Source organism: Triturus cristatus, chromosome 1_2, assembly GCF_964204655.1.
Source record: "Triturus cristatus chromosome 1_2, aTriCri1.1, whole genome shotgun sequence".
Taxonomy (NCBI): domain Eukaryota; kingdom Metazoa; phylum Chordata; class Amphibia; order Caudata; family Salamandridae; genus Triturus; species Triturus cristatus.
Genome location: NC_140580.1, coordinates 901414328 through 901438002, shown reverse-complemented (window position 1 = coordinate 901438002; position 23675 = coordinate 901414328). Strand labels below are relative to the sequence as shown.

The 23675-nt window shown below is 44.6% G+C and overlaps 1 protein-coding gene across 1 annotated transcript in view; it reads right to left on the bottom strand.

Moving 5' to 3' along the window:
* The window catches only part of INTS11 (integrator complex subunit 11), a 167337-nt gene that overhangs the window by 30087 nt on the left and 113575 nt on the right, over positions 1–23675 (bottom strand). The window contains exon 15 of the mRNA XM_085624103.1: positions 22500–22642. Coding sequence (XP_085480229.1) covers positions 22500–22642 — 143 coding nt within the window. The remainder of the gene's footprint in view (positions 1–22499; positions 22643–23675) is intronic.

Genomic DNA, 23675 nt, shown 5'->3' with positions numbered 1-23675 from the left:
ATGTGATCAAGGGCTCTGGGTGGCCCGAAACGCGTAATGGCGGCAGAAGCAAGAAATAAATAATTATATGCACGAAATAAGTGGAGTCCGTTCCGTTCTTGTTTGTAAAACAACAGAAGGAGTATCGCAATATATATATATATATATATATGTAAATCCAAAGATGCGGCACTCAGGAGAGAGATTTTTCAAAAGTAAATTTATTTGCCAAACAGCTCCACCAACGCGTTTCAGCCAACAAGGCCTTGGTCACGGTCAGTGAGTCCTTTCTCTATTGCACCTTATATACATCCACTAGATCGTAATGTTGCATTGTGGGTGATGTAGTGCATTAAAAAAACAAAAAGTGTATATAAATCCAGAAGGGTACTCAAATTCGACTGTTAAATAACAGGAAAAGAGATTTTCAACTGAGTTACGGTCTAGTACCTGACATTTCGAATAGGTGTGAATTATAGTGCTAATAAAGAAACGATAAGTGACAGTACTATCATGATATCTGACAGTGTAGATTACATGCTTAAGTAACTGTATAGTACAATTATTATACAAGCGGCATGATTAATGTAAAAATGCCAAGGTTTCAAAGTCCTATGTTTTCTAGGGCGGAAGTAAAAAGAGGAGAAACACAAGCAAGAAGAGAAAACAAGTTAGTTGAGAGAGTAGAGGTCCCAATCAGGTTCATCGGAGATCAACAACTTCATCATGTAACGGGACATTATTCCAGGTGTACATAAAGTTCTTCGTCATTATTCATGCCTCGCGGGTTCTTCGTTTTGAGTTTAATTATGTAGCATGATTCAAGTTGGCGAAGTTTCCTGATTCTGTTGCCGCCTCGCTCATTTACTGGGATGGTGTCAATCCCATAGTAACACATTGATCTCCAGTTCCCCTTCTGGCAGAGTATCATGTGTTTAGCAGTTGCATAAGCAATGTCTTTATTTTTCACTGCTCGAATGTGTTCAAGAATACGCTTTTTTAGTGGGCAGATAGTGCTCCCCACATATTGCTGTCCACAGGTGCATTCAATGACGTAGATCACGAATTTGGTGTTACAAGTTATTCTTGTCCCTATCCTTACAATATTTCCGTTAGGCTCTGTAATAGTTCTTGTGTTTTTGCCAATCTTGCATGCCTTGCACGAATTGCATTTAGTAAACCCATTTTGTTTTTCTGTTAGCCAAGTTGTTTCTTCTTTTTGTACAAAATGGCTTTTGACAAGCATATCCCTGAGAGATTTGGTTTTCCTGTATGTGACAGTTGGTTTGGTGCCAACTAGTTTTCCTATGTCTGGGTCTTTCATGATTAGGTGCCAATGTTTTCTAATTTTGCCCATGATGGTGCTGCTTTCTTTACTGTAGGTAGTTACAAATCTCGGTATTTGTTTGTCATCCTCAGGTATTGGTGTCATTTTGGGTATTAGGGTCTCTGCTCGGCTCTTTTTATCAATTCTTTTTTTGTTTTTCTTTAGAGTGGGTTCTGAGTAACCTCTCTCTCTGAACCTTTCCATGGATTCATGAATTTTGTCTTCGGCATCTTCTGGTTTGGGAAAGAGACTATAGCAATATATGCCACAATTCACACACAGCTCCAGTGTGTTTTTTCGACTTAAATAAAACAGGAATTGCAAAATGGAAGCTCGTAAAGGAAAACGAGCGATGACAGCGGCAACTTTATTTAAAGTGACGGAACCCACGGAACAGACAGAGGACGTTACCTCTAGAGTAACGACATCACCGGCTGATCTTACGATTAAACAACAGTTCAACAAAATGGAGAGACTATACAAGAGGGAGATCAACAAAAGTTGGGAGATACTTGCACTTGAAAATTATATTGAAGTCAAACGAGTCCCCAGAGGACTTCGTATCTTCACAATGCCAACACATCCTGATACCAAAATAGAACTTCTAGAAGAATGGGCAGAAAATAACGCCCAATGTTCCATGAATATGATGCGCATCTTAATTAAACACGCAAACATCGACTTGCTGGAAATAACGAAACATCTTGAAGAATTAGAGACATTGATACAAGCACATTCAAATTTGGAGGAAGTTACAAAATTACGCAAAGACATGGAGTCAAGACTGGAAAAATATGAGAACGAAATTCAGGAACGAAAAAAACGAAAATTTATACAAGACGAACAAGACTATCGTTATGGAAGAATCCTCACTTTTGCTAAAAGGTTCGAAACTTTGAAGAAAAATTACCCCGCACAGATTCCAAGATCAACAGACAGCACAACTGAAGGGGAATCAGACCTCAGTGAAGGAGAATCTAACATTGGAGCAACACCTGGCCCAAAAACGAATTTTTTAGAGGAAATGCGGCTGATGCATGTAGATCAGACTTTGACACGAGGAAGAGGCCGCGGAAGAAACCAAAACCGCGGACGAGGAAGGGGAGAACACCCCTCACAAGCACCAGAAAAACCCGACGCGCTAAGCGGAAAAAGACAATATTCGCTACGGAACCGAAAATAAAAACACACAATGTCAACCTGATCATTAACCTTTCAAAACATGTACTCACACCTGAAGAAGAATCCGCACTAAACAAAGGATTATCCTTCTGTCCAGAAAGTCATTTTGACCATACACAAGTGAGGATAGATCTGTATAAATACATTCGCAAACTGAAACTTGCTAAAATCCATGCGAATAAAGTCTCCAAAGAGACGATGAACGCACAGATATTTAATGATGAATCTCCTCCAAATCAGGAACCCATGCTAAGTATCGACCAAGCAACTGATTTAAAAAATATCTTTGATCTCTTATTTGACCTAAATGATGATGAGATGACTGAGGAACAACTTCTTGAACACCTGGCAATAGAAACTGACAAAAGACCAGACAGTGGACTTAAGAAGAAATCAAAGTATTACCCTGTCTTACCACCTGGAAATCGCTTCGACCAATTTAGCGAGGCAGTAATTGAAGAACTGGATAAAATTACAACTACCAGAAATGTCACAAACAGAGAGAACATGAGCAAAAAAGAACGAGAAGCAATCAAAAACCTGATGCAAAATAAAAATCTGATAATAAAACCGGCGGATAAAGGCGGCAATACAGTACTTCTAAACACTGAAGATTACCTGAACGAAGCATATAGACAATTGAACAATACCTCAAACTACAACAGGATTACTATTAATCCAATGAACACAATGATCAAGAACCTTAGCGTAAAACTAACCAAATGGCACAACGAAAACTTAATCAGTACAGAGGAATTGAAATTCATGACGAATGAATTCCCAACTATTCCAACTATATACTTTCTGCCTAAAATCCACAAAACTCTAAACCATCCACCGGGCAGACCGATCGTGTCTTCATGTGACTCTATGTTTGAGAACGTATCAGAATATGTGGACCATTTCCTCGCCCCAATAGCCCGCAGTATGAGCTCCTACATTAGGGACACCGGAGACTTCTTGCGTGTCTTGAATGGGATATCCTGGAATAATCAGTTTCTGCTAATCACCATAGATGTGGTTTCATTATACACATCTATACGACACGAGGTGGGCCTGGAAGCATGCAATTACTTTTTGAGACAAAGGAAAATCACGGGAAAAAAACATACTCAAATGCTTCTCTGCATGATCGAAATGTGTCTCACTAATAACATTTTCTGTTTCAATAAGGAACTGTTCAAACAAATGTGCGGAACAGCCATGGGCATTTCCTTTTCTGAAAACTACGCCAATATCACCATGGGATGGTGGGAGAAAACTATTGCGTGGAATCTTGACAACCAGGAAGAACTAGAAAAGATTGTTTTATGGGTTTGTTACATCGACGATCTGTTTTTAATTTGGAATGGCACAGATGAGGATTTCAAAAAGTATTTTGAGAAACTGAACAATGAAATCGGCCTATCCTTCACATACAGTATGAGCAGGTCCGAAATCCCTTTCCTGGACACTCTGATCTACATTGAGAACGATCAGATTCACTCAACATTATACAGAAAGGAAACAGCGACAAACAGTATCCTGCATGGAACCAGCTTCCACCCCAAGCCCCTTCTGGACAGTATTCCCTATGGGGAATTTATGCGATTAAAACGGAACTGTTCTAAACCAGAAGATGCCGAAGACAAAATTCATGAATCCATGGAAAGGTTCAGAGAGAGAGGTTACTCAGAACCCACTCTAAAGAAAAACAAAAAAAGAATTGATAAAAAGAGCCGAGCAGAGACCCTAATACCCAAAATGACACCAATACCTGAGGATGACAAACAAATACCGAGATTTGTAACTACCTACAGTAAAGAAAGCAGCACCATCATGGGCAAAATTAGAAAACATTGGCACCTAATCATGAAAGACCCAGACATAGGAAAACTAGTTGGCACCAAACCAACTGTCACATACAGGAAAACCAAATCTCTCAGGGATATGCTTGTCAAAAGCCATTTTGTACAAAAAGAAGAAACAACTTGGCTAACAGAAAAACAAAATGGGTTTACTAAATGCAATTCGTGCAAGGCATGCAAGATTGGCAAAAACACAAGAACTATTACAGAGCCTAACGGAAATATTGTAAGGATAGGGACAAGAATAACTTGTAACACCAAATTCGTGATCTACGTCATTGAATGCACCTGTGGACAGCAATATGTGGGGAGCACTATCTGCCCACTAAAAAAGCGTATTCTTGAACACATTCGAGCAGTGAAAAATAAAGACATTGCTTATGCAACTGCTAAACACATGATACTCTGCCAGAAGGGGAACTGGAGATCAATGTGTTACTATGGGATTGACACCATCCCAGTAAATGAGCGAGGCGGCAACAGAATCAGGAAACTTCGCCAACTTGAATCACGCTACATAATTAAACTCAAAACGAAGAACCCGCGAGGCATGAATAATGACGAAGAACTTTATGTACACCTGGAATAATGTCCCGTTACATGATGAAGTTGTTGATCTCCGATGAACCTGATTGGGACCTCTACTCTCTCAACTAACTTGTTTTCTCTTCTTGCTTGTGTTTCTCCTCTTTTTACTTCCGCCCTAGAAAACATAGGACTTTGAAACCTTGGCATTTTTACATTAATCATGCCGCTTGTATAATAATTGTACTATACAGTTACTTAAGCATGTAATCTACACTGTCAGATATCATGATAGTACTGTCACTTATCGTTTCTTTATTAGCACTATAATTCACACCTATTCGAAATGTCAGGTACTAGACCGTAACTCAGTTGAAAATCTCTTTTCCTGTTATTTAACAGTCGAATTTGAGTACCCTTCTGGATTTATATACACTTTTTGTTTTTTTAATGCACTACATCACCCACAATGCAACATTACGATCTAGTGGATGTATATAAGGTGCAATAGAGAAAGGACTCACTGACCGTGACCAAGGCCTTGTTGGCTGAAACGCGTTGGTGGAGCTGTTTGGCAAATAAATTTACTTTTGAAAAATCTCTCTCCTGAGTGCCGCATCTTTGGATTTACAATTAAACTTTGGGGCCTGGATCCGGCCCGTATGCAGAGCACCCGCTGCCAGTGTGCCCCGGAATTTTGGGTCCCTTTGTCTGGCGCATATATATATATATATATATATATATTTATTTAACTTGTATGGCGCAACAGCTACCCAAAAAGGGTTTCCCGGCGCCTGGACGACAATGCTGAAAGGAGAAGATTTAATGAGTAAAAAGCCAGGTTTTGAGGGCACAGCGAAAGTGGGAGTAGGATGGCTCTCTGCGCAAGGCAATAGGAATCGGGTTCCAGAGAGAAGGGCCCAAAACAGCGAAAGATTTACCTCCCATTCTAGAGAGTTTGAACCGAGGCACATCAAATTTCTCAAGGGAGGAGGAGCGGAGAGTGCGAGTTGGAGCATACTGACGTACAAGAGACTGGAGGTAGTTGGGTGCACGGCCCCACTTAATTTTGTGCATAAAGGAAAGGGCTTTGAATTCAACACGCTTATCGATACGGAGCCAGTGCAAAGCATGGAGGTGGGGGGAGATGGAAGCGTGTTTGGAAATTCCGCATAAAAGTCGAGCAGCGGAGTTTTGCACGAGTTGCAGCCTGCGGGATATTGTCTTGTTTGCACCTAAAAACAAAACGTTACCGTAGTCCAAGCGGGATGTGATAAGGGCATGGACGACGGTTTTTTGAGTATCCTTAGGCAGCATCCAAATAATTTTGCGCAGCCACTTTAGAATAGCAAAACAGGTGGCAGACACTTTAGTGGCGTGATGGTGCATTCTCAGAGAGTCATCGATGAAAAATCCTAGATTACGGACGTGGTCAACTGGACGGGGAAGAGGACCCAGCTCATTAGGCCAGTGACGTGCACCCCAAAGATCTTTCTGTTTGCCTAGGATAAGTACCTCCGTTTTATTTGCATTAAGCTTTAAATAATTATTATTCATCCAGGCAGCAATTTGGCGTAGACCCGACTGAAGAGTAGAAACAGAAGAGGAGGGATCTGATTTGGAAAGTGAGAAAATAATTTGAGAGTCGTCAGCGTAGGTGAATAGAGTTAGGCCACTGTTGACAGCAATGTCGGCCAGGGGCCTAACGTATAAATTAAAAAGCAGCGGACTTAAAATGGAGCCCTGAGGGACTCCAAATGGTGAAGGGAAGGTGTTAGAACTGTCAGAGGCAGAAAACACTTGAAAAGTGCGATCCGTGAGAAAGGAGGATAGCCAGTCAAGAGCTGAACCACAGATACCAAAGGATTCCAGAGTGTTAATTAGGATAGGGTGAGAGATGGTATCAAACGCAGCGCTTAAATCTAACAGAATGAGCGCTACTGTCTCACCAGAGTCCAATAGGTGGCGCAATCGTTCTGACACTCCAAGAAGTGTGGTTTCAGTGGAGAAACCAGCACGGAAGCCAGACTGAGATGAGTGAAGGAGATTGTTGGTTTCCACAAATTTGACAAGATGCGTATGTATGTGTTTTTCCATCAACTTAGAAAAAATCGGAATCAGAGATATAGGGCGAAAATTAGACAAAACTTGAGAATCGGCGTCAGGCTTTCTCAACAAGGGAACAACCATGGAATGTTTCCAGGTGATAGGAACGGTAGAAGTTGTGAGGGAGCAATTAAGGGCGTCCATGATCACCTGGAGGTGGACGGGGTCGAGTAATTGCATTATGGAAGCCGGTAGAGGGTCATTGGGAGAGCCTGATCTAATGGTGCCAAGATTGGATATAAAAGTTTCTAAGTTCAAAGGAGGCCAGCAGGATAATTTGGGAGAATCACTAGAAAGTTCGTGACAAATGTTGATCTGGGTAGGAGAGGAGATCATGCAGTTTAGGAGAGAATTCGCAATTTCAGAATGAATAATTTTGATTTTGTCAGAGAAGAATTTAGCCAAATCATCACAAGATTGCTTGGTAAGAGGCGGAGGTTTAGCTATGGTCTGGGCGCCAGCCAGAGTTTTTACTAGGCTAAACAAAGTCTTCGGGCGATTGGTGGCAGTGTTAATGATATTACAAGTGTAGGCGGCGCGGGAGGTTTTGCACAGATCGTGATAGGTTTTTAAAGAAGTTTTATAAACTATTTTTAGATCAGGGGCATAATTACGTCGCCATTTTCTCTCGAGTGCTTTGCATTTGGATTTTTCAATTCTGAGACTATCAGTGAACCAAGGCGCAGGAGGATGATGGTAAGTTGACTTTTTGTTTACAGAGGGAATGCATGATTCAACAGCATGAGACAGCCAATTTTGGATATTTTCGGCAGAAACAGGTACCTGAGTAGTAGCCGGGGGTACAGTTTCCCTTAGCATGTTATTTAGAGCGTTGATATCGACTTTTTTCCAATCCCTAATGAAGAACAAGGACTTAGGGAGAATTGGGTGAGAAATGGCCGGGGCCTGGATTTGAAATTTCAGAAGAAAGTGATCCGACCAAAAAAGAGGAAGCGCGGGTTCACACACCATAGATGTGATGTTGGAGAAGATAGGATCTAAAAGATGGCCTGCGTTGTGAGTAGGACCGGCATTACAGAGAGGCAGATTCAGCGCTAGGAGATCAGAGATAAAGTGGGAGCAAATTACATTGGTGGTATCCTCCAAATGAAGATTAAAGTCGCCAAGTAGCGAGAAATTGGAGGAAGTGAGAGTAAGAGAGGAGACCACACTAGGCAAAGTAGCTGCCCACAATGAAGAAGGGCCTGGAGGTCTGTAGAGAAGGAGTCCAGAAAAGGAGAAGTTAGGAGTAAGTGTAAGTGTAAAGCGTGCAGTTTCACAATTGGGAAGAGTAACAGATTCAAAATGACATTGAAAAGCATGTTTATAAATAATAGCAATTCCCCCGCCTGCTCCCGAGGTTCGATCTAACCTGGCAATAGCATAATTGGACGGTAGGGCAATAGCTAGATCGGGGCCAGAACTGTTGTTAAGCCAAGTCTCGGTTAGAAAAAAGGCATCAGGGGAGTCTTCCAAAAGAAGATCAAAAATAAAAAAATTTTGCTTAGGGAGAGAGCGACAGTTTAAGCTCAAAAAACGAAACTTAGGAGCAGTGTCATCAGACGACGAAGATGTAGGCTCGTTAGGCTCCAAGGAGCGGGATGAGGCAAAGGAGCAATGAGCCCCTGAGCAAGAGAGGGGGGGAATAATGTTAGCATGAAACAAAGTACAGTCAGCAAAACGAGTCGGACGTAAAGCAAGAAGTTGTGATGAGGAGTAAACAAGTATAGGGGGAACAGACGAGGACAAAGGGGCAGGGCTACCGGCCCCTGGCCCCGAACTGCCGCGGACGGGCGCAGACGGGCTTGCCTTTGGCGCGCCTTCGGCGCGCCTTCGGCGCGCCCGCTGCGCGCATCCGCTGCGCGGGTTGCAGGGCATCACCAATAAAGGCTGCAAAGATCACGTGGCAGCGTGAATGGTGTGGCCCCACCTCCCCGGAAGAACCAATGACAAATCTCCCGCTATCTCCCTCCACAACAAACGGGAAAGCCCGTGGTGGAACGGGGAGTGGGCGGGTCAAAGGTCACCAGTACAGAGTGTGCAAATAGCAAAAAAAAATAACACCGAGGTGACAGCGATTAGCAGCACAGCAGTATTAAAATCACAAAAAGAGCATTTTCTTTTAAAAGAACAGTTTAAAACAGATAAGCAATCAGGGCGCTACCTTAGCAGCCCTGATTGTATATATATGTGTGTGTGTATATATATATATATATATATATATATATATATATATATATATATATATATATATATATATATATATATATATATATATATATATATATATATATATTGTTGTTATAAAAATCGAAGCTAGGAACCATTGTATTTGCAAATATAAGTTTTTTGACAGAAAGTGAACTGGGTTCCTGCTAACCAGTGCCAGATTGTTTTCCCTAAATTGTAGAATTGTTTGCCCAATTGGCAATACCTTTAGCACTCCCTGTAAAACTATAGTAAATGGTACCCCTGGTGCCTACAACAAAGAGGCTAAAGAGTGTTCCTAAGGCTGCAGCATGTATTGTGCCACCCTAAGAGACCCCTCAGCACCATGCAAACTGCCATTGCCGGCTGCATGTCTTGGTGCAAACAAAAGTGAAAACATGACATGGCACACAGCCCTGTGGGCCATTCATTTAGGCACTGCATGCAGTATAGGTAAGTCACCCCTACAGCAGGGGCCTTGCAGCCCTAAGGCAGGGTGCACTATACTGCATGTGTGGACATATCTGCATGAACAAATATGCCCTTGTGCTGGCCAGTTCAATTACTGCCAGTACAAGTGACCAGGGAAGCCATTTTAAGATCATGTGCTGGGCAGAGGTCAAAAACGAGTTTCACATCTACATGATGGCTTCACTGAAACCAAAGATGTTTGGTATCAAATATCTTGTATTATTAAACCCACACCAATTCCAGTGATGGATGTATTAATACATGAACCCAGAGGGCACCTTAGGCGTGCCCCTGAAAACCTACCAACTACTAGTGTGCTGGCTGACTGGTTCTGTCCAGCCTGCCACACCAGAAGTTTCTGATCCACCAGGGGTGAGAGCCCATGCTCTCAGGCGGTCAAGAACAAAGTCTACTCCGGCAGAGGGTGTTTTACACCCCCTCCAGCAAGATGATCCATAATCAGAATTCAAGGCAGGGAGCGTCAAAGAGCCCACTGCCTGTGGTAAGCAAATCTGGCTTCCCTCAGAGGTGAGGGATGCCAACCCCGCTTACCAGTGCCCATTTGGCACCTGGACTGGCAATAAAAATTTTAGTCAAAGAGGCGTGTTCACCCTTAGGCTAGTTTCACCCCTAAGGTAGGCTACCTGATGTGGACACGAAAATCAAAGTCTGCCATCCTGGTGATGGCAGAATTAGGAACTCTGGGACAGGGTTATGCGCACTTCCCACAGAAAGTGGTCATATAGGGGGCATGGTGACCCCAGGGATAAGTAGCCCATAAGCTGCTACCCTACACTCCTCTAAATCTAGTATTTAGAGGAGCGCCTGGCACCAGGAAATCAGGTTGTGCCAACATGAAAGAAGATGAAGGACACTGAAGAGCTGCAAAAGCAAGAATAGAGGACCAGTGACTGACTTGGCGCCAACCCTGCTGGCCGGCCTGCTGTACCAGAAAATTGAGCCAAAGACTACTCGTCCTGCGGCTGCCTGCGCTTCCAAAAGCCTGGGAGGTCTTCCAGCCTTCACCCAAGATACAGGAACTCCCGTGAAGTAGCGGAGCTGCTCCCCTGCATCCTGCAGGCACCTAAGAAGAACTTGCGAGTACTCCAGACTCCCTAAACTAGACACCGGAAAGCACCACTGCACCTGTGCTCCCTAGCCCGAGTTGAAGTGGGCCAAAGGTGCCAGTGAGGCCCCCCCCGACCCTCCAGAGAGGAGGTCCACGTTGGGTTGGTCAACTGTGGACTTTCCACCACCTGCACAAAGGCCCCCTCTACCAGGAGTGTCTCCGATCGTGAAACTCGACACCCGAGACCACTTCTGCACCTGGCCTGAGCAGAAAGGGACCAAAAGTGTCCCTAAGTCCTCGAACATCGTGAGACCTGAGCACCCTTGTTTGTTCAGCCGAACTGGTCCCCAGTACCAACTTGCAGCCTCTTTTTGACTGGACTGATCCCCATTGACTTACAGGGGGCACCCGACGCTGCATAGCACCTCTGCACCTGGCCGCCCCAGTGCTGCTCGAGGTGACCTGTTGGTACTTCCTTGGACCCTGCCACATACTCACATTAAGTCCAGAAGATTGGTCCTCTAAGTCGCTGTAAAGTACTTGTATGCAGTATGTCTTTCCTTCATAGGATAACGTTACCACTCTATAATTTGCACTGTGTTTACTTTTAAAAACTGTAAAAAATTATAACTCGAAACGTACTTACCCGATCATGATGATCTTGGTGCCTAAATTTATATAAAGATAAGTGTACATTTTTAGGTCTCGCCTGGCGACGCAGCTCGAAAGCGCGGTCGCTAGCGAGATCTATTGTTACTGACTTGCTTCGGAAGGGAGACAGGAGATGGGCACGCGCAGGGGCGACTGGAGGTTGTGAACGCGCCCGTGAACATGCGCGTACAGACACGTGATGTGCACATCTCCTGTCCCCCTTCCGTCCTCGCAAGCCTCATGCAATTTCACTTTGCGCAAGCGAGCTCCAAGCGCTGCGCGCTTTACACGTACAGCATGCCCCACTTATCAGCTCCTGTACATTGGCGCTGCAGATCTGGACGATGCTGTTGAAATCCCGGGACGGGGAGCGCTGCGGGTCCAAGTGCCTGTACATGGCGGCGGTAGTGTGTCTGTTTTTTCTCGCTGCTGTGAAGGCTTCCCAGGTGCTACCTCCTTCGATCCAATAAGGTGATCTGACTTGCCCCGGTACTGCTCTCAAGCCCTCTCCACTGCTCCGGCCTGCACCCTAGCGTTAGGTCCTCTATAGTTGGGTCTCTGAACCTGCCCCAACTGTCAGCTGCGTACTCAAACACCCATACCACGCATGCGCCACACGCAGAGCAAGGCACGCCTTACGGCGGGCGCACTCAATCCTTACGTGCTACGTCACAAGGGCTTGTTGTCAATTGTGATGAGTAACCTGGGAGATGGAGTGGCCTTGCACATTTACAAGGCCTGGAGCTGCTGTCTGAGATGGTGACATGGGCAGAGACCCTTACTGTAGCCTCCCTGCCAGGGCCCAACGGTCTGTTGTTATGAGCCGGGTCAGCAGGGAGAGTTTAACCGCAGTGAAAACAAAGTGGAAAGACCGCCCCGGTTTAAGATTATACAAGCTCTGCTGTCCCTGACTGACTTCAGACCATCAAACAACAAAGGTTTACATCTAGCAGCAACAGTTGGGGTACAGTCCACTGCCCCCCAACCCCGTCACTCTCCTCCCAACCCGACTGGGCCTCCTCCACGGCCCTGACATCTAACTAGCGCTCAGCCCTGCTCTAAGCGCTACATAAAAGATTTGGGGTGAAAGGAGTCGGGGGAGGGATGGTGGCGGGGGGGCGGGGTTGTTATATTTTCCAAAGTAAAGAAAGCCTATTCTTTACACATCTTCTTTCGGGGGGTTGACACCTGCTGTGTAATCCCCCAATTCCCCTACCCCCCACAATACACACACACCGGGCCCGTCACAAAAGTGAGTGGTTTCAGCCCCCGCCAGGGTGTACAGTAGCCCTGCTTGCATCTCCTCGCGGGAGGCTCTCACTGCTCCCCCTCTTCTTCCTGAGGGGCTCATTAGGGTCCGGAATGTGACAGCTCCTTTGTGTATCTCTGATGGCGGAGGAGTAATCTGCAAACCGGAATGTGGTTGCACACTTAGAGAATAGGTAGGCTGTTCCGTAACGAAATGGCAACCACATGACAGTGGAAGGATGAAAGGCTGTAACAGCCCGGCCAACATTAGGACCCGTGACCTGTATTGTACGAAGCTCCTAGGCGACTTATGTCATGCTAAGATAAAGACCAGCGGGAAGGAATCTAGGACCCTGCACCTGCGAGTCACCATACTACTTTTCAATACCCACGGGCATTTTATTAATACTCGAAACTCCCACGGGCCACGAAACACTCTTTCCAAAGTGACTAGGCGCTTTACAAACGGTGCTGCAGAACTACGCTCGCATAAAAGACAGAGCACTCGTTTTATGGACCTCCGAAGGATGAAAGGCAGAGTAGACCTCAGTGGGATTTGGACCTGAAACAGCGCAGATGTTTACAGCCACAGTGGTATCTCTAAGTGATTTCTAGGGGCTTGGGGACAGGGGAAGGAGATGCAACTGATTACAAATATAATTGGTGGAGCCACCTATAATAAAATAAACAATTTATGTTTTTAAAACAAAAACAAAAATAAAAGGCATTGCAATTTGCAATGTCAATAGCTCAAACTCGCATAAATGCGAGACCTATTGCACTGCAAATGCTTGTTATAAATTGGTGTAGATCGCCTTGTTGAGTCGTGTGCATCATTTATTGACTGTGTGCATGCAGCAGATGTCTAACACTCCTCTCTGATAATCCTATGGCTGCTGGACCACACTACCCCCTCAGAGGGCACCTTGGGATTGCTAGAGGAAGCCCCTGTCCACTTATAAGCCAAACCTAGGCTCTTTGCACAGTATAAATCTTTTTGGTATACGATAAAGAGCCAGCTTTCTACAGTGCTGAATTATACAGGTACAGATGTGTGCTGCATAATGATTTTTGATATTGGTTAGTAAATTTGTGTACACTTTGAAGTTTCTATTTATATTTTAAAGAGATGTTCTCATGTCCCTAAATACATGTGGTGGATTTAGGTAATCTTTACACCATTTGTGTTATCATGGAGGGCTTTGGGATAGCATTTTCACAAGCTGTTGAAATATTTGAAAGGTTTACTCGAAATTGAATCGTTTTATACCAGACATGATTTGGTGACACACTCACATACACTCTGCTTTCACATAATGTTTACATAAGGCGCAGGATTATGTACTCACTATGTTGCTGTTACTGGGAGCAAGTGCTCTTGATGTAGTTTCCGGCACACAGCATTGCTCTTACACATAATATGAGCACAAGTTTAGTAGCATGATGTAGACATTATGTCACAACTGAACACATATGAGTGCATCAAAAAATACATTTTCTAATTTAACTAAGGGTTTTGTGTTCATAGTTAATGTGAACATAGCTTCATGGTAGGCTTTTACGGTCTACTAACAGGTTAATTTCCAAACAGTCAGTGATCACATGCACAAAGTAAGCATTATGTGAAAAATTAAATTGATGCGCCCTGTGGAAATACAATCACGCGGACGGTGTAAAGATTACCTAATACCCCTCCTAATGTTTGGCGCATGGCAACAGCACTACTTAAAAGTCGGAAATATTTAGGTGCATGATGTAAACATTATTTTTGCACCTTGTTAAAAGAGGCGATCAGTTACCAATACACAATAACACATAAATGAACACTATGCTAACAGCTCTGCAAGTAATTATGCTTAGGGTGACATTTTGTTCACGTTGCATATACACGTGAACAGTGTAAAGTGGCGCTGTTCAGTCCAAAGCTAAACAAATGACTCAAAATGTTCCCAGAGAGGAAGACACAACCAGAACCTCTTTGGGAAGTCCTAAGAGGGGAGAGGGGAGTAGCTAGGCGAGGGTGCCTAAGCTAAAACGTGAAGCGAGGGAAGCAAGGACGGGGCTGCGAGGGGGAAGATGGTGGAGAGAATGTGTCAAAAGTAATATGGGGGCAACATGGGGGGGGGGTGGAGGAAAGCTTCAGGAGAGTGGGGGTGAAACACAGAGGGTGCTGGGAATGAAGCAAACAAACTGGGAGGAAAAGCAATGTGGACCTGGGGTGGAAAAGTAAACATCGAGACAGCAATGGGAGGAGGTGTAGGAGGAACACATGAGCAAGAAAGGGTGCTCCACCGGGTGTGGGAGGGGGCGACCCCACACTAGGGAGATAGATGGGGTACACTTGCACTCTCATGGAGTGTTTAAAATAATTTGAAAAATGAGCAGTGGAAGGACACAACTAATTCGCTATTCTCCAGGTGAGGAACAAACGCAGCACGACGAAGGAAGTCCACAGACAGCTAGTCGGTAATAAGCAAGCAAATGAGAGTGCCAATATAGCCAAATAACGGGAAGTAACAGGCAGAGTCTAGGGCCGCTGTAAGTTAACAAAATGTCTCGCCTAAGACAGCGCATGCACGGTCTAGTAGGCTTCAAACTAAAAAGAAGCCACAGCTGTCAGGGTGATAGGTCAGGAGCTTTCCAAATGGATGACCTTGAATCATATAATAAAGAAAACCCAGTCACTGTCACACACTTTTGGGCCTTCAAGCAGGCTACTATCCAGGACCATGTTCTAAGAATACGGAGATTGGAACTGGATACTATAATTTGTGAAGAGTTTAAGTTTTTTTTTTTTAGCTTTGTTTTTATTGGTTTTACAAGCAGTAAATCAGGCACCATACAGCGATGCAAAGGGCAGATAAACACGTGTGATAACAAAACCCAGGTACCATCAGCATAGGGCAATAGTCTTTAACATTTGTGAGCATCCGCCGGTGTCTTCAGATGGCTACAGGAATAGTCCCCTATTCTCAAAACAGGCTTTCAATCAGCATGTCTATACAAGACATTCTCATGATCCTGGTGTGTACCAGGATGTTTAGGAAAGCGGACAGCAAATTATGGAAGCCTACAGGATATAATGTCATTAAAAACATCATAACCCAAAAAAGAAACAATCATTCCCCCCCCCCCCCCCTTCCCTCCCCGCATGCCCGGCCTTTAACACCCATCAATGAAATTTGCACAACATTCTCCACCACGTGTGTGTGTATTTCGGCTTCAAAGTCTGCTTGAATGAAGCTGTATAATCCCGGTCGTTCACCCAACATCGCACACAGGCACCATGAGAAGCCCGAGTATCCCATAGTCGCAGGTCAGACCTCCCGGTCACGGTTCCAGTGTATCCTACTAAGACAAAATATCAATCGCAGCATATTCTTCCAACTGAGTGAAATCGGTGTTTTTCTTAATCCCCTGAATTCCTCCCGTTGCAATTCAGCCCCCTCCGCTCTACCCCATTTCATCATTTCAGCATGCCAGTCTAGTAAGGACGGAGCTCTAGTGGCTTTCCAGCGTGCGGTTATGTCTCTCTTGGCCAAAAGGAGCGCTAAGTTTGCAAAACGTGTAGTAGGGTTGCCCTTCTTTTCACGGGGTCCCAGACCCAGTATACAGTATTCTAAGGTGTCATTCCGGCGTACCGGGGCTACCGCTGCAAATATCTTGCATACCGTCACCCAATAATGTCCCAATCTAGGGCAAAGCCCATATCATGTGTGTCAACCCCCCTTGGGGTGCCTGGCAGCGCGAACATTCGTCATTCGCCCCCTGGAACATAGCACTAAGCCTACGTGGGGTTAAATATGCCCTATGTAGCAACATCAACTGTATAAATTTGAACTTGGGATTGCGGGAGACCTTCTTGGGGAACCCCATAATAGTGTCTCATTCTTTATCTGTAAATGTACGACCCACGTCTCCTTCCCACTTGTCACGTAGCGGCTGTAATGAGATCGCTTTCTCTGCACGAATCCCATGAGTTAGCCATTTAGTCAGTCGAGCCCCATTACCTATGAGATACTGCATGGTAAGCAGTGCGTTCGGAGGTGGTTCAGTATCGTCGGGTGACCATGTGATGCGTATGTATCTGGCGATATGTGCATGCAATAGGAACAACGTATCTGGAGCACCATGGACACGCACAAACGTTTCATGTGGCATCAACACACCGTCCGTGAAAAAATCTCCTAGTGTAGTAACGCCCGCCTCAGCCCACGTCTTTAGAGTACGGATAGAAGTGATCCCAGAGCGTATGGGGACACCCAACAGCGGAATGGTGGGGGCATACGGTGACTTCCGTCCAGTGTATCGCACCGCCAGTAATTGATAGCCAACTTCAATAAATGTGGTGTCGATGGCAGCAGGGGGGCATGTGGCAGTAAGAGTCTGAATAATCCCCTTATCCCTATCTCGCGCTGACATATCCAGTTCGTGTAAATTGCAGCCTGCAAGCCAATATGCGAGCCATTGCAATTGGCTGGCGTAGCAGTACGCACGGAAGTCCGGCACCCCCATGCCTCCCTGTTTTGCCGGAAGTTGCAGTTTAGTCAGGCTAATACGTCTACGCCCTGTGCCCCAGATGAGCTCCGTCACCAGTGAGTCTAACACTTTGAAGGACCTCACGGGGATCAGCAGCGGCAGATTTGTGAAGACATAAAGGAGCCGCAGTAATAGGACCATTTTTGTGATAGCTACTCTGCCCGCCACCGACAGGGGCAATGAGACCCAGAATTGAACCTGGGATTTGAGAGCAGCAATGCAACGCCCCAGGTTGCTATCCAGAAGGTCCGAGGTATTGCGATAGAATTGTATTCCGAGATATTTAAATGTGTCGGGTGCTATGTGTAAGGTTCAGGGACCGAACCGAAAGAGCCCGTCCCTCTCAGCGCTGTCAAAGAAATATGCGTATTACTTGGTAGCATTGATAGCCAGGCCCGAGAGACCTTGGAAGGATTCAAAAATAGAGGGCATAGGATGAGGATCAACCCTCATATCCTTGATATAAAGAATAAGGTCATCCACATATCCTGAGACAATGTGGGATGCACGACCACGTGTTATACCCCGACAGCCTGCAAACGTACGAAGTCTATGTAGGAGCGGCTCCAACGCTAAGATAAACAACAACAGCGACAGGGGGCAGCCCTGCCTTGTCCCCCGAGCCACTACATATTGCCCTGAGACATGCCGTCCCGTTCTTGCTCGTGCCGTGGGTTTCGTATACAGCAGGCGTACCCATGCTAGGTATTCTTCAGGTATGCCAAAGCGTGGAAGGGCATAGAACATATAGTCCCAGCGTAGGAAATCAAACGCCTGCCTCAAATCAAGAGATATGCAGCCTTCTGCGGTTCCCGTACCGTGTGTACCTAACATAACCTGGTGCAGCCGTCGGAGGTTGAGTGCTGTACTCCGGCCAGGGACGAACCCACACTGATCGGAGTGCATCAGCGCCGGTATAAACTGATTAAGACGAGTGGCCAATAACTTACTCAGGATTTTATAGTCCGTGTTAAGGAGCGATAACGGTCTATAACTCGAGATAAGTAAAGCGCCTCTACCGGGCTTCAGAAGCTAAACCACTAACGCTTGTAAGGTAGTCTCGGGTAGCCCACTACCCTCCAAAGAGCTGTGATAAAGACATTGTAAATGAGGAGCCAGCAAGTCAGCATACATTGCGTAAAATTCGGCTGGAAGACCATCAGTCCCCGGAGTCTTATTTCGTGGCAATGCTTTAATTGCCTGCCGTATTTCCGCGCCTGTTATGGGGCATAGTAGGTCGTCGCGTTGATGTTGTGTAAGCTGAGGGACGCAAATGCCCTCTAAGAACGGCTCAAAGTCAGTGTCAGTAAGGCCGGGCAGTGGTCCGTATAGGAGTTCATAGTAGTCCTTAAACGCAGTATTGATGTCGAGCTGTGTGTTTACTACCGTATCTATGTTGCTCCGGATTTCTAAGATAGGCGTGGGCAGGGGGACGTTCCGGACCAGCCAGTGAACAGTTTAAGTTATTAGACAGTACAGAACAGCAGTTTTGAACCTTTTGACTTGTGTGGCTTCCCATTGAATCACTACTGGAAGTGGGACCCCAGTCACATCAATTTCTGTTATTTTTTGCCTCAAAACTGAAAACAATACTGAAACAAGTATACATCAACCAAATACTCAAAATATTACATATTTTATTTAATTCCCAAACAAAAAATATATACACAAATCCATTTTTCAAATTTAATTGAGAATTTTGCAGCTTTTTAAAATGTGGTTTTATTTCTACAAGACAAAGTGAAATGCTACTAGCATATCACTTTTTCTTTCTTGCTCCTAAGCATGCACTATTTGTGTTGGCATATGTACTTGAATTCAAACTATTCTCTCAAGTGCTTGCTGTTAGAACTATCCCCAGCTCCTGGAAGGGTTCCATTATCCCTCTACTTTAAAAAAAAAAGACTAAAGTCAGACCCACAAAACTATTGTCTAATAGCTTTGTTAGACTGTGAAGGGAAACTATTTGCTAAATATTTGCTTAACTTACAAACAGACGAGGCGAAGGATAAACAATTAATCCCTCTCACGCAGACAGGTTTCCAAACAGGTTGTTCTACAATTAATATTATTGCTGCATTAACTTTTCTAGAGTAGAAAGCAAGGGCAAAAAACCTCACCCTTCATGCTTGTCTCATCGACTACAGTTCCGCCTTTGACAACTTCATTTGAGGCAGACTCTGGAGCAAACTGCTGAGCTGGGACATTGATCCAAATCTACTCTACCTTTTAATAGAACTGCACAATGACAATTGCATAATAGTTCAATTAACTTCAACAAATATACAGTCACCAAAAACGATTTGGATGTCCATTTGGTAAACACAAAAGTAATTACACTAGGGGGAAAAGTTTGGGAAGTGGGAAATATAATTATAGAGCAGCAAGATAGCTATATATACTTGGGTGTAACCATCAACTCAAAACATTCCTGGTCAGCTATTCTGAAAATTAAGAAGCAAAAAGTGATTGAAACTACAAAAGCTCTGAGAAGATTCTCAAAGCTCTAGGGCGGAAGAGCAATTATTCAATTTTTGACAGCACTAACATCAAAACTTACCCCCCCTTGTACTGTATGCATCCCACGCATTTTAATCAGAACACAGTAATGCGATTGCAACTAATTTATATGCACAGCATTCAACAAATTTTGAACTTGCAAATCTCGACTCCTTAAAGAACAAGCATTGGCATAGCCAATAGGTCTCGCCTTTGGGACCTTATAAGTGTTTAGCCATGCAACAGTTGCATAACTAAATACTTATAAGGTCCCAAAAGCGAGACCTATTGGCTATGCAAAGCGGCCGTGCCGCTGAAAGTGAAAGTGATCGCGATCACATCAAACATCAAAGCGGCCGTGAAAGTGTAAGTAATCGCGGTAAAGTGCAGCGCGTGCGCCCGCGCACATGCACTGTAGCTCTAGGCTGACCTGGTAGCACTTTTTGGAGCCCTCTCAATAAGTCTTGCCAGACCAGCGCATGCGCTGGTTCAGGCGAGACCTAAAAATAAGTCTAGAGCTAAACCTACGTATAGTCCTCATGACGCCTCAATGGTGAATTACATATGTGCTAGTGCTAAAAGCCTTACGATAAAAGGAGTAATTTTGGAAGATTTGAAACAAAACGGGTATAAATAATTTACACTGGACTAGGATGATATAAAGTAATTCAATGAAATAATTTTCCAGACTTGGAAACGTTGGTATACATGTCCAGAAACTGAACGGAAGAACTTGGACTCTGAAGCTCAATTACCACACCCTTGGGGTCTCTACGCCCCCTATATGGTCACTTCCAGTGGGGAGAGGGCATAGCCCTGTCCCAGAATTCCTAAGTATGCCATCACAAAGATGGCTACTTCTGAAAAATCATGTCCACATCACAGTAGTCCACTTTAGGGGTGGTACTAGCCTAGAGGTGGCAGGCCTACCTGACTAGCTAATATTTCCTCCTGTCCAGGTGCCAAGGGGGCTCTAGATGGGGGTGGGGTGGGGGGTGTTTCTTCCTCTCCTGTGAGGGGACCCAGATATGTATTCCAAAGGCGGCAGCTTTTTTGGAGCTCCCCAGCCCAAGGAGGCTAATCAGCAGGCCCTCCTGTTGGAGGGTGTGTTACACCCCCATCCCGGACAGACTTCTGTTCTGGGTCTCCTGAGAGCAAAAGGCTCTCAGCCTAGGAGGTCAGAACAGCATCTCGGGTGGCAAGCTGGCAGAAACAAGTCAGCAAGGATATCAGAGGCTGGTAAGTTTTCAGGAGGCACCTCTAAGATGCCCTCTGGGTGCATGTATTGCTAAATCCAACACTGGCAACAGGTCCTCAGCCCTTGCAGCCTCTTCAAATCCCACATGGAAGACTAGTGCCCCAAAAACAGAGATGCTGGCCTCTGCCGCTCACCGGCCACGCTCACACAACGGGAATAAAATTCAAGTGCAGAAGGTCCATCCCAGTGGTAGGAGTGCTATTGTAAACTCACCACAGGTACAAATAAGACTGTTCAATACAATCAAATGGTGGTGTCAATTTAAAAAAAAAGCTGCCAGTCAGTTCATGATCTGTTCTTCTTACACATTTGACATAATTCCTGCATTCCCTTCACCAGCAGGACTGACAGTTCAAAATACTCGCAACCAGTTCACTGTAAGCCCGCAAGTTATGTTAAGGCAGCAGTTGCAGTTTAAATCTGCTGCACGCCTGTTGAAATGCCCTGGGATGCAGACTGTGTGGTGGAAGAAGACATTGTGGGGCTACAAGACGTATTTACTATTTCTTAGTAATCCTCTTAATTTTTTCTTAGTCTCTTGTAGGGATTCAGTTACACTCCAGGTTCAATCATCTCTACTCCCCTGTTGCAGCAGTGGCCTTTTCTCCACAATAGGTCAGTTTTCTGCTTGTTGCCAGTGTAAAATTGTATGAGTTAGGGTAGGCAGAGATGATGATGATGATGAATTAAGATGGAAGTTTATTATTAAGTTCATGCAGGAGTAATTAATTACAGGAATTGTAAGTTATAAGGTAGCAGAAGCCCCACCGGGAGCAGCATCCCAGCTGCTCAGCCCACACACTCAACCAGGCACGCAAGAACATTCTATGAGATCATTAACACTATGGCTGAGCAGCAGGGCAAAGAATACCAATGAAGAAATTCATAGCAAAAAGAGCAGGATACCACACTGATCTACAAATAGCACTACAGTAAAGACAACATAGAAATATGTTGACTGGAACCATTCATTCAGATGACATAAACCATCTTCGGTTGATAAAATCACATTAAAAGTTACATTGTCTTTATATTACTCACATTATTTTCTTCAGATGTTTTAGATAAAAAGTTGGCAAAACTCCATGAAAGGTTCTACACCAACAACATCCACCTATGCATACATTCTGTAGAGAAAGTCTTCGGGTTGTGGTTATGTGATTTTTCATTAGGGTAGGATATTCGTTTTCAACTTTAGAATGTGCCAAGTTAACTACATTGACAATAGAATAAATACCACAAACTCATTCATGCTTCAGACAATCTCAGTTCAAATGTGTATATTCAAGAGTGATGCATTATTTTGTTTTCAAACTATTTTGAATATTTATATACCAAAATGGTGTTAAAATGATGTAAAGCCACGAACTTCTAAAAATGTCCCCTACATCATCACAGGGTCATGACCTACGAAAATGTCCAGTTTTACATTGGCTTTCAAACAGCGGCTAGCAGACTAACCTGCCACTACACTAGATATACCCACTTATAACATGTGCAAATAACTTTTGAACTATGACACCAAGAGGCAGCAATTCACATTCCAATCCCATCCTTAGTGTGACTGGTGAGCCTGCCTCTAAAACCTACCTCTTGAGATGGTTGTAGATTCGCTGTACCATCTCTTGCTCCTTGCAAGCATCTTGGATGTGAACCCGGCATGTGAAGCGCAGCTGGTGCTCGCTCAGACCCACCTCTTTCAGCGCTTGCTCGGGAGAGACCAAGCGGAAGCTCTGTGAGAAAGCATGAGGGAGGCAACTGGTGAAAAGTCTAACAGAGCCAACATTTTTGCAAACAAATCCTGCCAAAACCAAAATGTTTCAGATTCATAAGAGGGTTTCTATAGTGAAATCAACAAATTTCCGCCATTGGGAACCAAACGCCCCGCTTCCCACCCGGTCTCTATTAGGCCGGGGTATCCCAGGATCGGCGGAAGGCACATCTTCCAAGGTCTTGCACACATGCAGCATGTACGAATCTTTAAATTAGGCTTTTTGTTTGGGACCAGAAAGGAAAATGCTACTTACCAGTATGCATCTGTTCTTGGCATGTAGAGCTGCAGATTCGTATACTGTTGCATAGATCGCCATCTGGTGTTGGGCTCGGATGTTTGCACTTGTTTTTGTCTTGGAAGAAGTCTTATGTAGTCACGAGGTAGGGGACTCCTCTCTAGGACGATAGTGCGCATGGGTATCGGCTCCATCCTTAGATTGTTTTTACCACGAAGGGTTACGATGGAGTTAGTAGGAAAACAGAAAAGAGGTGCCCATGTGTAATGTATCTAATTAAGAGAATACTGGAACAGATAAGGGTATCCGAGGAGGCGGGTGGGCGTCTACGAATCTGCAGCTCTACATACCAAGAACAGATGCATACTGGTAAGTAGCATTTTCCGTTCGAGGCATATGAGTTGCAGATTGTATACTGTTGCATAGACTGTACAGAGGTGACCTCCTTAGCGGTGGCTACCCGTATCTGTTGCAGTAGTTTGAAAGAGTGTCTTTAATACCACCTGGCGCACACTAGCTTGTTGTTTTGCTTGTACATCTACACAATAATATTTTGTGAAGGTGTGTGGTGTAGACCAAGTTGCTGCTTTGCATATGTCATCTAGGGGAATGTTCCCTAAGAATGCCATGGAAGCCCCTAGTTTGCGAGGGGAATGAGCTCTAGGGGGGGGAATGGTTAACTTGCGTTTAGCTTTAATATAGCATAACTGGATGCATTTAACAATCCACCTCGCAATTCCTGCTTTTGAAATGGGAT